The sequence below is a fragment of the Xiphophorus couchianus genome, chromosome 22 (assembly GCF_001444195.1).
Source record: "Xiphophorus couchianus chromosome 22, X_couchianus-1.0, whole genome shotgun sequence".
Taxonomy (NCBI): Eukaryota; Metazoa; Chordata; class Actinopteri; order Cyprinodontiformes; family Poeciliidae; genus Xiphophorus; species Xiphophorus couchianus.
The window spans coordinates 26,165,330-26,180,257 of record NC_040249.1 but is presented as its reverse complement, the minus strand read 5'-3'; the positions used below and the strand labels follow the sequence as shown (position 1 = coordinate 26,180,257).

The 14,928-nt window shown below is 39.1% G+C and overlaps 1 protein-coding gene across 2 annotated transcripts in view; it reads right to left on the bottom strand.

The window, feature by feature from the left end:
• pard3ba (par-3 family cell polarity regulator beta a) overlaps positions 1-12,038 on the bottom strand; it is a 133,467-nt gene extending 121,429 nt beyond the window's left edge. The window contains exons 1-2 of one of the 2 annotated variants that reach the window (XM_028007345.1): positions 11,542-12,038; positions 3,157-3,261 (exon numbers count right to left, since the gene is read on the bottom strand). In XM_028007345.1, the coding sequence (XP_027863146.1) occupies positions 3,157-3,261; positions 11,542-11,658 (222 nt within the window). In that variant the 5' untranslated portion in view covers positions 11,659-12,038. The remainder of the gene's footprint in view (positions 1-3,156; positions 3,262-11,541) is intronic. The other variant, XM_028007346.1, reaches the window with a different exon arrangement.
• Between the last annotated feature and the right edge of the window lie 2,890 nt (positions 12,039-14,928).

Sequence of the window (14,928 nt, the reverse complement as noted above, 5' to 3'; positions counted from 1 at the left end):
TGTTTTTGATTGAAATAGCTTTTGATTTTAGTACATGTGACCACTTAATGCTGCACATTCAAAGAATGACTGTTTGCAGTTCTTTATAATCCATAAAATGTTTAGAAAATCTGCTGTGCATAATAATTTGGAACAGTGCTTTTTGAGTTTTTTTATTTTTGAAAAAAATACTGTTCTCCTGGGGAGCTTTGATCAGTAAAATTTGATTTATGCTGTAATAGTTCATGACTTGAAAATTATACTGACCATTATTTGCATTGGCCATTTAGGAAAATCTGAGAAAATATCACTTGCATAATAATTTGGAACACAGTGTAAAAGACATTAGCCAGAAAGTTAAAACTTGGTTTCCAGATGGACAATGACCCTGAGCATACAGAGGTAATAAAGTGGCTTAGTGACAACAAAATCAATGTTTTGGCATGTTCATCGCAAAGTGTTGATCTCAGTCCAATGGAGAAGCTGTGGGAAGATTTCAAAAGTGAGAAGCTTGTAAAAGGAAACCCAAAACTTTCAACCAAAGTCACAATTCAAAAGCAACGCTCCCAAAAATTGAGGAAACGTATGTAAACTTGTGATTTTGAAGACAAGAATAATTTGGTAGAGTATCTGCTTTAACCAATAAACCTCCAGCTACCAGTCACACAGTCACACATACAACAGTGCTGCATCAATATAACAGACTCAGCAGTGACCTGGAGTGGTCCAACTCCAATCTGCTCCTTCGTGTGGTCACACCTGAAGCAACAACCTTTTCGTCTTCCCCGCATTCATCTGACTGATATTAATATTCATCAGCAGGCTGGTGGCCTGTGTCTCAAGATGGGGGGTTAACGAACACTTTGTCCACGCACGCTGCTGTGTATGCTCGCGAGCACGCCGCAGATGCAGGGGGCCTGAGCTGTAATCAAATCACAGCCGCCCCCTCATCTCCGCCCTCATCAACCACCAGTGGCGCATCGTTGCGTACGCGCCAACATGGTGCCCCGCGGGCTGCCACTGGAGTTCAGCACAGACGCGGCGGACAGCTGAAACGTGTCTGTGAGCTGAATAATAGTCGAGGGTTTGCCCAGATAAAGAGGTCTGGACTCGCGGCAATGCTGAGCACTAGGAGTACAAATAACTAACCATTATCTCTCATTAGCATCCGTGGCTAACACAGGGCCCACGCTGAGCGGCGGAGGGCCCTCACGCTGGGCCCACTCCTGTATGATTGATGGCGAAACAGCATCGGCCACAATAACAAGACAAAAAAAAAACGCTAACAATATATCTGCTGGAGGAGGCGAGGTAATAAAAATGTAGACAAACAAAAGGAAGTGGGGCTAATCAAGAATGTCAGGCACAGCTCATTAATCTAGGACAGGCGACGTCATTTTGAAGACTGGAGATAAAGTCCAATGACTGGCAAGTTGGGAAGATCACGGAGGCTTGTCCTCTTTCAGCTGCTATCCTTTCATCAGCTGCTAATACAAAAAGAATAAAATGGAAGGGGAGCCTAAAAAGAGGAGGGGGCTGAAGCTCATCCAAACATTTCACAAAGGTAATAATCAATTAAACTGAAACTGATTATTCAAGCTTTTATTTCTACAAATGTTGATGTTTTCAACGTTTCTCAAAATTAGAAAACTAAGGCTCTCAACAAATAAATGTAATGGGGAAGACTGCGGACTTCCCCAATACCCGATAATTCATTTATTTCATTAAATTAATTAACTATCGGAAAAAACTGTTAATTGGTGTGAAGTTAATACATAGGAAGAAGTCCAGCAGCCTTTTAGAAACAAAATATAACTTAAAGTTGTCTATTTTTTCATCACTTTTGCATCTCTATGAGTTACTGTTTTTTTTTTTGTTCCAATGGAGCCCGTTAATATTTATCATTCACCTTGCATCAGTTCATACGTGCAGGGGCACGAATATTCATATGGCTGTCGGTGAGTTTCTTATATTTAAACAGAAAATGTTAACTCATGCTGTCCAGTGTGTTTAATACACGGCTGTTGTAGATACATAAACATGTCTGACCTCTTTTAAGTTTCTCATAAACATCATAGAGTCAATCCTTAAGATGCTTCGCCATGTTTGTAGAGCTGCTCAGCTTTGGAGCCGCCACCCTGCAGAACAGCTTGCTTTAAGGCTTACCCAGAGGTTTTCCTGCTAGTCTTGTTTGTAGGAAATGCTGCCAACAACACTTTTGTCTGACAACTAGAGGTCACAAAGTCTCTAAGGAGTTTTAAACTTCCAGGGCCAGCTCACGGTTTTGACTGTCAGCCTTGCCTGGAGCAAAACAATTAGGCAAATTGACTCAATTTGTTTTGAATTTGAAGCAAATGATCATCATAAAAAGAAAAGCTCTTTTTTGTATTGCTTATGTTGAATAATTGATCATTTTGAAAGCCCTGATTGAGATGCGCCCGAGAGCTGCTGGTTAGAGTCAAGCATTTATTCAGCCACATCTGTAATCACTTAAAAAAACAGAACATCAGGTAACATTTGTGGCCGAATTGATTCTAAAAGCCAGACACAAGTTATGGTCTATAAAGAAAACTAAAACAATAAAGCCTGTGTCTAAGAAGTAAATAGGGCATAAATATTTTTGGAATGACATAATTCAAGAACATAGAGTTAGTCAAAAATGGTAACACTACCAAGAGTGTGTAATATAAAGCTGGAAAACACACACCAACATCTAAATAAAGATCCAGTCTAAAACAACGGGTATAACAGCATTACAGAAGACTGAATATTCCATTTCATTTGGCTTTCATGTGACCAAATGTTCACAACTCATTGTTCATCCAGACTCCAAACCTATGAGTATGGATTGTGGAAGATCTGTAGAATTTACTTTGAGACGAAGGACAATCTGGAACAGCACAAGCATGACAAATCAAGAAAAATAATCTTCTTGTCATGTTTTGTATTAAAGTTCCAACAAATAATTACAAGGAATGCTTAGATTTACAAGTACTGTCCCTGTCATTCTGCAAGGCTGAAACAAAAATATCCACTGCAGGCACCATCCCCAGTGACAGATACTTTTCTGTGACAGATACTTTTCTGTGATGTTGCTTTACATCCCACAGTAAAGCAACATCAGGTGCTTTACTGAGCTGTGCATCAGGTGTCAGTTTAAAAGTGTGTCCTCCTCACCTTCTCTCTGTCTTCCACCAGATCACTGAGCAGGTCGTCAACGTCCAGGATCCCTCCATCTGTGTACTCCAAGTGGTGGATGTTCACAGGAACCTCTCCATGTTGCTATGGGGGGAAATATATAATGATCACGATAAGACATTTGAATAAACACTACCAAATCTTAAAATTAATAGCATGAGTCCATTACATCCATAAAAGAATAATACAACCATGACACTGTAAAGGGAAGAAATTTAAACTCCAGAAAAGATGTGTGCATTTTTCCTTCAAAGGACTATAAAACATAAAAAGCATCCAGGTTTTTTTATTTGTCATTTAATCAGGTGAGCTATTAAGAACAAATTCTTATCTGCAATAACAACAAGGGAAGGACACACAGGAAGATCAAGCAGCACACAGATGACATATTTATTTTTGATTCAACAGAAAATAAATTACAAAAAACATATCTATATATTCCCCAAATCATCTGCCTCTGATCTTCATCTGACTTCACTTATCAAGTGTATAAAAATGCATTCTGCTTGTTGGTGTTTCTGGACTGAAAATACTAGCTTGTCCTTAGAATAGATGCCTTTCGGACTCAAGAAAGTGAAGCACAAAAAGATGGGAAAGAAACACGAAGGCAGAAGTTATTGAAAACTCTGGTCAGTAACATTTTAGCTGTTCCCAGACGTCTCTAGTGTTATTATTGAAACATGCTGGACGCCAGGAAGCACTCTCCATGTTTGGAGGTCACAGTCCAGAGTTCTCCAATTACCACTGGGAACACTTAAGACTCACATTTCCATAACTTCTTCATTGGTATTTCTGGAGCTTTTCATCTTCATTATGCTGCTGTCATTTGGGGTTGCTACATCTATAACTTTCGTCACTTTCTGTGGTTTGACAATAAGAACAATGTCCAGTTACTTTGCCTTAGCAACTTAGTTGGATAATAGCCTCATCATTCTTCACCACCTTTACAGGTGAAGCCTGGAAAACTGCAGCCAAAGCAGCTTTAACGCTAGGAAGACTTTACACGAGTATTAAGAGCCTCTTTTTGGGAATTTCTAGACCATTTTTCTAAGTGTGTTTCTAATGTCAGACATGGATTTGAGGGTGAAGATCTTGCAATCTCTGCTTCCACTCATTAAAAAGGTATTTTGTTAGTTTGATGTTAGAACTCATGCAGGTCACGCACATCAAACAGACTCATCCATGTCATTCAGGAGCTTGTTTTGTTCAGCCATGTTGGAACATGAAGACAACTTTCCCAAACTGGACCCATAAGGTTGTGGATGACATTGTCCAAAATGCTTTTCTACACCGAAGCATTAAGAGTTGTCTTCACCAAAAGGAAATTAAATAACCACTTTGCTGAAAAGCAACTTATTCACCAACACCAACACTTGACATACAGCTGATACGCAAAAGTGGCAACTTCTAAACATAGAGACAATGAGGTCTTTGTTTCCAATGGGTTCCTCAAATGCCAACCACCGTCAGTACTACCGTGTGGCTGGTGTTCTTCTGGTTTCAAATTCAAATATACTTTATTGATTCCAAAGGGAAATTAAATAACCACTTTGCTGAGCAGGTAAGGGTTTCTGAAGCAAAACCTGAACACTACACTGTACCTGCTGCATGACACAGCATGTTGAGAGTATCTACAGAGGTTGTAGATACCTCTGGTATGACGTAGAGGTGGAGATACACGTTCAGGTTTTTTTTGTTCCGTGAGAAGTGTGGGCACATTCCCGCCCAGTTCAAGGGCACACACCCAGAGACAACAAAAAAAAGGAGACTGAAGTCAATTCACTTTTGATTGCGCCACAATCTGGAATCTGTTTACCCCAGAAAAATCAACAGAGAAGTTTAAGAACAATGCCATCTTCCTCTTTTTGTGATCCAGTCTATAAATGCACAGGCTGTGGCATTTCATGCAGCTGAAGAAGATTTTAATAGAAAAACAATAAACCAGAAAACAAACAAGGTAATGTCCATAGAATTTAGCCTTTATAGGAACAATTTATACTTACAAGAAAGATGTGAGCAAAGCAAATAAATCATACAAGTTCATAATAATGTTTACAGAAGTAAATGGCCTGTTAGAAACCATACATACAAATAAGAAGAGTAGTACACAAACGCATTAGCAATTAAATTAGTTTATATGGGCTGTAAGCCTGGGAGGCTAAGCCCTATTTTGATTAGCTTCATCCCAGCTCTTCTGTGTCTTAATGCTAAAATAGAGGATTTTGAATTTTCCACAATGTGCATCTCTCAAATCACATTGCTAGGAGTTTTAGATTTATCAACAGAAACAAAAGCCTTTTTCTCAGTGCTACACCCTCTAACCAAAGCATCTAGCCTCAGATAGTAGCTAAATACACAGCAGGTTTCAGACAAACAGGTTTATGGTATGGTAGCCCAAGGTTCAGGTCAACTAGGTGGAATGTGAGAGCACACCAACTAGACAGACAAAGGAAGGAAAAGGCTGAAAGCAATGAGCAAAGCCAAGAGTGAAGATTAGTTTTGAACAGTTCATTCATTCGTACATAAACGTAGTATCAGTCAATGGAAATTACAAAATTCTCTCTATATTTATCTATTTTAATTGCCTAGTGATGGCACATAATAGTAGCAAGTATGTTTCAAAAAGGCAAGTAGACATAGTATTCCCAGCTGGCCAGAAAAGCAGGTCCAACTGGACTGTCTCCCTGCATTCTTCCTCTCCTAACCAGACATTCATGCCTTGTAGCAGAGCAATAGCAAGACGCAACATTTGCACTTTTGGCATAAGGCCATACACTCATCATGGGTGTGGATATTGCACTAATTTTGGTCTTTTAATTATGCATTTCAACAATTTATGAAACAATCTTAATTACTTTTTTTAAACAAGGCGCTAAAGATTGAGCTGTTTTTTTTAACTTTTCTTTAATCTGAAATGTATGAAAAACTGAGCTGTTAGCATGACACGACAGGAACAGACTTCAGTCAGAGGCCTCTTCAGATTTGTTGCGAGACTGACTGCTACCTCAGATCCTCCCTGTCCAGAGAATCACCATTAACAACAATGCTGAAGATACTTGCAAAAATGATTTTTAACATTTAATTTCCCCATAGAATAAACAGATTATTTTTGAATCATCAATATTTTTGTGCTCAATGCTTCAATACAACAAGACAGTCCCACAGAATGATGCCGTCACCATCATGTTTGACATTGAAGAAAATGTTTGTTCATTCGAAAGCCTCACCTTGACTCCTCTTATGCCAATAATGAGTGTATATAAAATTTTAACCAAAGCTGTAAGGTAGGAAGAATCTTAATTGTCTGTTTTGGGATGACAACATATCACACAGCTTAATGGAAATAAAGAGGAATGAGTGTGCTTTTCAAGAAGAGGGACTTCACCAGATCACAGGATTAAAGCAGAAGATTAATGCTCCGGAGTTAATGAGGATCACCTCTGCAGGAGAGTTTAAGCAAACCCCAGATAAACACTCTTTTCTCCATCTAACAGTGAATACATGTCACTTTCCAGGCAAAAATAAGCTGCAGGGAGGAAAAAAAGGGAATAAAAAGTTCCTCTGAAGTTCCTCAGACTGAATCCCTTGTAATACCTTCACTATCCCCAGAAAATAAATAACAAAAAGGAGCTGAAACTCAGTCAACTGCAGAGGAGAATTACCATGGCGGTTAGAAGAGTAAACTCCCTGCAAATTACACTCCTAAGTCCCCCATCATTTAGAAGTGATATCTCTCCTTCCTCTCCCACCCACCGGCGAGCAAAACACGTCATCCCGAGAGGGCGACGGCGCGCTGCAGCGATTAGTGGAGCTAAATTCTGTGAAGCGCTGGTGCTATTTCACACTTTGATCCTCAGAAGAATGTGTCATTATGAAGCTGTAAGAGCACGGTGTGGGCTTAGCTGTGATAAAAAAAAAAAATTATTCCTTTAATGAACGCGTCGATGAGGACTTATTCTCAAGTTGGACCAATTGATGGTGGTGTTTAAAGGCGAGAGAAAAACAGAGATGATGAAAAGATGGCAGTTAGAGAAACGTGGGGATTGAAAAAAAAAATACAGTTTTGATTAAAGCTATATATGAAAGATCCTGTTGCTTTTACAAACATTTCCATGAACTCAAAAACAAAATTGTAATGTTCTTTACTGTCATTTAATAGTTCATCATGTTTGATTTATTCACATTTCTGTTAATCCAAAAGTACAAATTTTCTGTATTTTCACAATACATCACCAGCTGGTACACTGAAATATTTCTGTTTAATAGCTGAAATCTTGCATATTTTTACAGTATATACAGTAATAGTACATTTACTCATTTTTTTTTACAGAGTTTTTTTTTTTTTCTTTACTGGGATACACACATTACACAACCACTTCAACAGGTAGTGTGCTGTACAAGATTATACTTAGGGGTGTCACTTTAAAAGGGAGCTGAACCAAACATTTGCATTTTATATCTGAAAAAAACCAACCATAAATTCCAAAGGAGTACACTGTGGTAGGCCAATGTGGCAGAAAAATCCTCTGTATCAGGAAGTAAAATCTCTTATCAGCTAATAAGGAATCACATCTGCTTTATAATGTTGCATGCCACCAGCTTCCGCAGAGAAGTAGGAACTCTGTCTGTTGACCTTCAAGGCAAAAAATCCAACATAGTACAGGATATTTATTTTAATATTCAGTTTGGTATGCCTGGTGAGATACAAAGAGCAGTCTGAGGCCTTCAGAGAAGATTATAGCTGACTAATTAAAATTGGGTGCTCAAAATTAACACTAACATACCCAGGTTTAACTCGCCAAGCAAGGTAATATTGTAAGCAAACCGCAAGATGCCAAAGAAGTTACCAAAACCCTAAAATGCTTTCATATGATAAGTTTATATCAATCACAATCAGAAAAACGGCTGATCAGTTTCTACTTTTATTGGAAATGTGCAACAACAAAAAAAAAATCACAAGAGCCTTTGCTAAGCTAGAAATAAAAACATTTTGTTTGATTTAAAAAATGGTTGTTATTGTTTATATGTAATCAAAATCATTTATTTTTTCCAGAATTCAATACAACTGAAGGTCAGATCTTCACATTTCTGTGAGACATCTTGTTTATGACCTTAATATTTGAACATTCAGACATCCTTCTCAAAATTAAACTGAAAAAATGCCAAACACCAGTTTAGTTCAAGAGATTTCTGCCATGTTTTGCTTCTTTTTTAGTAATAGACAAAACTTATGGAGAATTCCTCGATATACTGATTTCCCATTTTCAAACCAAAAAATATAAATAAACATTCTTTTGTACAGAGCTTCATATGTCATAACATCCTAGGTGTAAACTCCACACACTCCCACAATCTTCTATTTCCCCCCCCATCTTATGCAGCAGAAACATTTCTACTGACTGTATCACCACTCTGATAATGTGCAAACACACCTCTTCCAGATTACACTTTATAATAAGCTATAGTTTCCTCAACAATGTGGCAATGAAAGTAGCTGAACATGAGGCATAGCTGAGAACACGTTTGAATAAACTGCTAATTAGTATGGTCTACACACGGCATTGTGGGAAACCTCAGCGGGACTCTACAGAATGCACATCCTCACGCCCGCGGTGACTATCAGCAGGTTCTTGATGCGGCCCCTGCTGTCAGCGGAGAGGTCAGCAAGTGGAGAAACGTGCAGTTAATGCTGGCGCTAAATGGGTTCTGCTGGCAGCTAATCTGCTCCCATCTCTTGGAGCCGAGCCGGACTGTCCTTATACTGCGCAGAGGCCATGGACTGCTGAGTCAGTGTCTTGCATCAGCGGCTAATTAACATGCTCTGTGAAAAGCAATCAAGACCCGGGTGCATTCTAATCACACGGTCGCGTTTAGCCTGGTGCAGCTTGTGCGCCGCAGCGTGTCGCACTCAGAGTCAACAGGGACCCTCTGGGCGAAGAGGGCTTGGCTGCTGCTGTTGGTGAAGCAAACACTCCACAGCTCAGGGGATCACTGAGAGGGATGAGTGCTGCCGTGTGTGTGTGTGTGTGGGTGTGCGTCTGTAGCCATCTAGGTGTGCCATCCAATCGCTCCTTCAATCCGTGCTTCCAAGGCTTCTCCGAACCGGAAACTCTGCGCCCGAGGGAGGGAGTGTGGGCAGGCTGAGCGGGCACCAGCCAACCGATAAGAACGGGGGGCCTGTCACCAATCCTAATCCCCAATCACTCACAGGACAAAGCCTCCTGTCCACCACGCACCTCTCCAGCTGCGGCCACATTGAAGACATCAAACACAACTTCCACCTGCCCGCCGAGATATCGGGGCTTAAACCACGAGCTATTGTACAGGTAGACAGCAGAGTCTGCCACCAGAAACACATGCATCCTCGTCGAGACACACGCCAGCACGCTATCACGCAAAGACAGCATGCACGCAAGCCGCTGATTAATAAAAAGGTCAGCCTGGCAGGATGATTAATGTTGGAGAGATCGCAACGGTGAGGACGCAGATGACTGAGGATTTGTGTCTTTGTGTGGATGTAAACATCCTTGCAGGGTTTCCTATGCAGAAAAACTCCACATCTAGTTCTGTATATGCTTTAAAATACAAAATAGAGACAGTCACTTTAAATTTACGGAAAATATTTCTACAGCCGGTGGGTTTTAAATGCGTAAGCTACAAAAGCAACAAACTGGAAGTGAGCAAACAAGGAGGAAAGGTAGAGGGTACAGGAAAGGAAACACTGAAGGAAGAAAACAAAGGAAGTACACAGGGAAGAAAGGATGGAAATAATATTTTAAAAATAAGTGGAAGACAGGGAAAAACAGAGGGAAAGCAGAACAAAATTTAAGCAATAGGGGAAAAGGTCTGGAAATACAAATATTTTTCTATAACTTTCAAGGTGAGGCATAATTTTCCATTCTTTCCAGACATGAAAAATACCTCATATCCCATACTTTCCACAGATTCGTTAGGAACTCCGTGTTTAGAAAGTCTCAATTACTTTTCAAAACAAGGGATAAGGACAGAAAAATCATTCCATCCTCTTGCTCCATGCCACACCGCATCCTGATCAGAGGACATGAAGGCTTTGCTGCATCCTACAAATGCACAGTGAGTGGAGAACATCATGACTCAGTCGTAGAGTGGAACAGTGTGGAAAAGGTTTAAAGAAATTACTCCTCAGGATAAACAAGCTTTCTGCAAACCACAGCCACCATAAGACACCCAGAAACCTGACCAAAAACCACACGTTTTTGCTCAGACTCAAAGACTTGCACTAAGGGCTTTGTTCTGAAACCTGGTTTAGCTACGACAAATTTGCAGTTTTGTCCCGTCAATGTCTACATCCGTACATTTTAATTTGAAACCTAGAAGATTGGATAGATCTACTGAATTTAGAGGAACAGCTACAAATAGCACAGATTTGGGATTTCTTATTTTAGGAGTGAAAAGATGAGCTTTCACTATTTGAGTAAATGCCCCTGTAATGGCATTTAAACCAAAACGAAGAAAAGGTGAGTTACAGGTAGAAAGACCAAGAGGAGGAGAAAACTAAATCTGACAGGTGGAGCCACCTGAAGAGGATTTTGAAAACTTTTACAACCCAAATCAAGAGCTAATATGCTGGAAACACTTAAGCCAAAATGACAAAATAATGTTATTAAATCAAAAGGTGCTAAAGTATCTGTTTAATGGTGTGAACTCTTATGTATGAAACAGGATTTTAATAAAAAAATGAAGAAAAAAATCAGACTTTATTCAATGACGTAAAATATTACTTAAATATGACATTCTGAGATTGAAGTCATAATTTTGAGGTGAAAAAGTTAGAAAATGAACGTCCAAATTATGAGACAAAAAAGTCAGAATTCTCTGAGAATAAATAAAAATGTTAAAAATCTTGAATTAAACACCTGCCATGAAACGTTGTGTGGACTGCAAAGTAGTAGCAGATTTCCTTATAATAATATTTAGAATACAAATGTTAAGAAAAACAAATAGATAAAACTGGAGGAGTTAAAAGAAGTCCTGTAACTTTCTTTTTGAAATACTGTTTGTAAAAGACATACCACTCACTTTAAATGTCTGCACGTTTTGTGGAAATGAAGAAATACTTTTCGAAATACATAAAAATTTGCCAGAGAGGAGGCCAATCAAACCTGATAGCCAATGCTAGCTATGTTAGCTTTGAGGATAACAAACACAGTCGCTGGCATGTCACGTGACCCACCACCTTGTTTAAGGTATGAGAGGCGTTTGTTACAAAATGACAAGCACGACTGGAATGAAATAAAGCGTCATTGGAGCTAAACCATTCCTATAGTTATATATATAAGAATATTAATAAATAAGTTATGTATATATTTTTTACAGAGGGCTTACCTGCTCTACTATCCTGCGGTACCTCCGTGTGGCTTGTTCGACTAATTCCCGGACGGTCCATCCAGCTTTACAGGGAACCACCACTGAGGTGTCCCCGAAAGTTACGGTAACTTTCATGTCAGCAACAACTTCTCACTGTTGTTAAAAAAAAAAACCCAAAATAAAACACACGCGATAAAAGAATAAGTTTAATCCAAGTTTGACAGGTCTGAGGAGCCGAAGCTGCTCCCTGTTTCAGAGGAAAGCACCTGTCCGTCGAAACCGGAGCAACAGGTGTCTCGGGTCGGAGTGAAATCACGTCAAAACGGAACTTTTCCGAGGTTACCGAGGTTTTCTGCTGAGCAAACCCCCAGAAAACATGTTGGTTTTTAACAGAGCTCGAAGAAAGCGGCGTTTACGGCTGGAAAAGGGCCGTTTTTGTCATGCTGAGCCGAGAGCTGATACACCCAAACAAAACAAAGTGAGACGGAAAAACCCGGAAGAAATCACAGACACTCTGCAGGAAAGAATAGTGCGCTCCTACTGACACTACCCGCGTTTACCTGTGTGTGCTTTAGATATCTTTATGTCATATGTGCATAGAAGAAAATCTTTAAAAAGGAAAAAAAAAAAGGGTATTGTAAGTGTCGTGTTAACCAATTGAGGTTGGTGTAAATAAATAAACATTCTTAGTAAATACTCAGTATATTTCTTTCTAATTTTGCCTTGTAAAGGTAAACTATTCCAGAATTTGTCACATAATAACCACTGACTTATTTTTATGTGATAGACCAATACATATACAGCAAAGATGTTTTTTAAAAGATTTTTGTAGCAAATAAAATCTATTAGAGTCCACATAGTTACAGCTGTGAAGTCTTACTTTTCTGGCAAAGGCCGTGCTGTTCCTATTTCAAGTTGTTTACATCTCTAAAAAGATCTTTAAAAGCACACCTCTCCCTGCTCTCTAATCCTCCTGACACTCTCTCCACACTCATCACAGATTCTAATTACCTCACCATTACTCTCTGTCATTTTGTGTCATTAGGTTCTGTTGTGAAATTGCCTTTATGGATATCAGCAGCCGCTGACAGGCTCCTCTCCTGTGCCTCATTCCCTCACATTGTTTGGTTTTTGCTCTCTGGGATTTCCTCCCCATCACATCCGAGAGAGAGAGCTACCGTTGCAAATGGATTCATAATTGGGACAAGCACTTTTCCCTCTTTTTTTTCCCTTCTCCCCCCCCCCCCCACCCCCCCCCCACCCCACCGGCATGCTTTGCACCCAAAATGTGCAGAGTGGAGCACCGAAAGCACAAATTTTTCATCTTTTCCAGAGTAAACAAAGCAAATTTAATAAGCAAAGACTGGGAATGGGACAAAAAGAAAGAAAGAGGTGATCCGTAATTAGTAAATCACCATAAAAAAAAACACCCTGCATATTTTTCCGTAATCCCCTAAATTTTCCAGGACAGAACAGAATTACAGCCCAGTTTAGCACAGCTACCCAGAGGGTTGGTGATGCTGGATAAGCTCCTCCTGGCTGCTGACTCATCAGGTAGTGCAACTACTGTTTGGCACCACTTGGATCCACACATGCTGACTGTAGTCATATTTAATCAGCCGGAGCATGTGCATCTCCACGCTATGTCGTTGAGGGCTATGCGACGTAGGGTGATGAAAGATGGAACTGTTTGGTTTTATCTGAAAAAACTGAACAGCCTGTTCTTTTATTTAAACGGTTATTTGTTCAAGGCTGGCACCCAATTACACGCCGAAAGAACTTCCCGAAATGTCAAATTTCAGGTTTTACTGAGAGAGCTCTGAAGCCGGCTCCACTTCTCCAAATAAGACACATGGAAACGTCTACCTTCTCCTTTAAAACACAGAGATTGTGTTTTAAATGTTTTATTGATAGAGGAAGTCAAACAAATCCCCGTGGCAGACGAGCATTAAAAATGAAAACCCCTTTTTTAAATGTTAATGCATTTTTACTTTTTTATTGCTTGAAGATAAAAATAGATATAAGTTTGATACTTTTTATGCTTTGCTATATTTCTCTCACATCTAAGCTGGACTGGATTCCACTTTACGGCTCAAGTGAAGGATAAACTGAGAATGAACTCGATTTTGGGGCTGCTATTGTTAGCATCTTGCATACTTCGAGACTTTAACCAATATATGCATGGGACAAACTCATACTATTGAGTTAGAGATAATACCGCTGTTGTGGGAACTCTTTGTAATAGTAGAAACACATAAACACAAGGTAACGCAAGAATTATATAGCATTATAGCATACTGGACAATAAGTATGACCACATACTTATTGAACACATTCAAAATTTAAGAAAAATCCAATGTTGACTTTGAGGGCATTTATTCACCAGGGAAAAGAAAACCTGTGTTTAAAAATATTTTTAAGAAAATCGTATCAGTTATTGCAGCCTAAAATTATATTTAAATAAATCTACCTCTGAGATATATGTTTTTTATACTGTTTTAACATGCTAACTCAGGCAAGTTAGCTAACATTAACTTACACCATTGTTGAGAATAAATTCTGTGTTTTCCTTCTATCTCTTTTAGCTAGTTGCTAAGCTAAACCTAAAAGGAATGACATGTTAGGAAATGGAAATGAGAGTTATGCTTAGAGGAAATGACACACTAGGGAACGCCCTCTTTGGGGCGTGGCTTAGATAGAGGCTAACATTACAAACTCTTCTTGGGTGCCATTTTGTCTGTTACCTCCTAAAGGTGTCATGACAAATGGACCAGCTGTATTTTGATATTAATAAATGTTGTTCAAGAATTCAACTGAGATTATGAGATTGAATCATTTTCAATCTCATACATCAAGAACTCAGCATGGACAACGGATGATTTTCCACACCATCCAATGTGCTTCCAGCAACTTTTAAATTAGAATTAGCTAAAATACTAACATTAACTGACATTGGCAAGTTAAAACATATGCAAAGGATGCTAGTTTTAGGTAGCATGCTAGCTTCAGGAAGTTGGTTAGCTTTTTTTTTAAAGATTTCTGTTGTGCTAGTGGGCTTTATTAGCAGTATTCGAATGGAAATTGATGGAAAGAGAAAGGCAGAAGACGCAGAAAATGTCCCAACATTGTGAATTGAACCTCAGAACGTAGACGGCTACATCAGAATAGGTTTTGCTTGAAGGGTTCTAGCGCTACCTCCTAACAGCGTACTGCAATTATTTATGTTCTAAAATTTGCTAAAATGCTACATTTTGCATGTTGGCTAACACTAGCAACGACATTTACGAAACCATACATTTAATACAACTGCAAACACATGTTGGATTAATATTGTCTACTTAAAATACAATTGAAGGAAACTGTAAAAGATATGAGATATTAATGTTTCGCCTGCAGTAAATATTC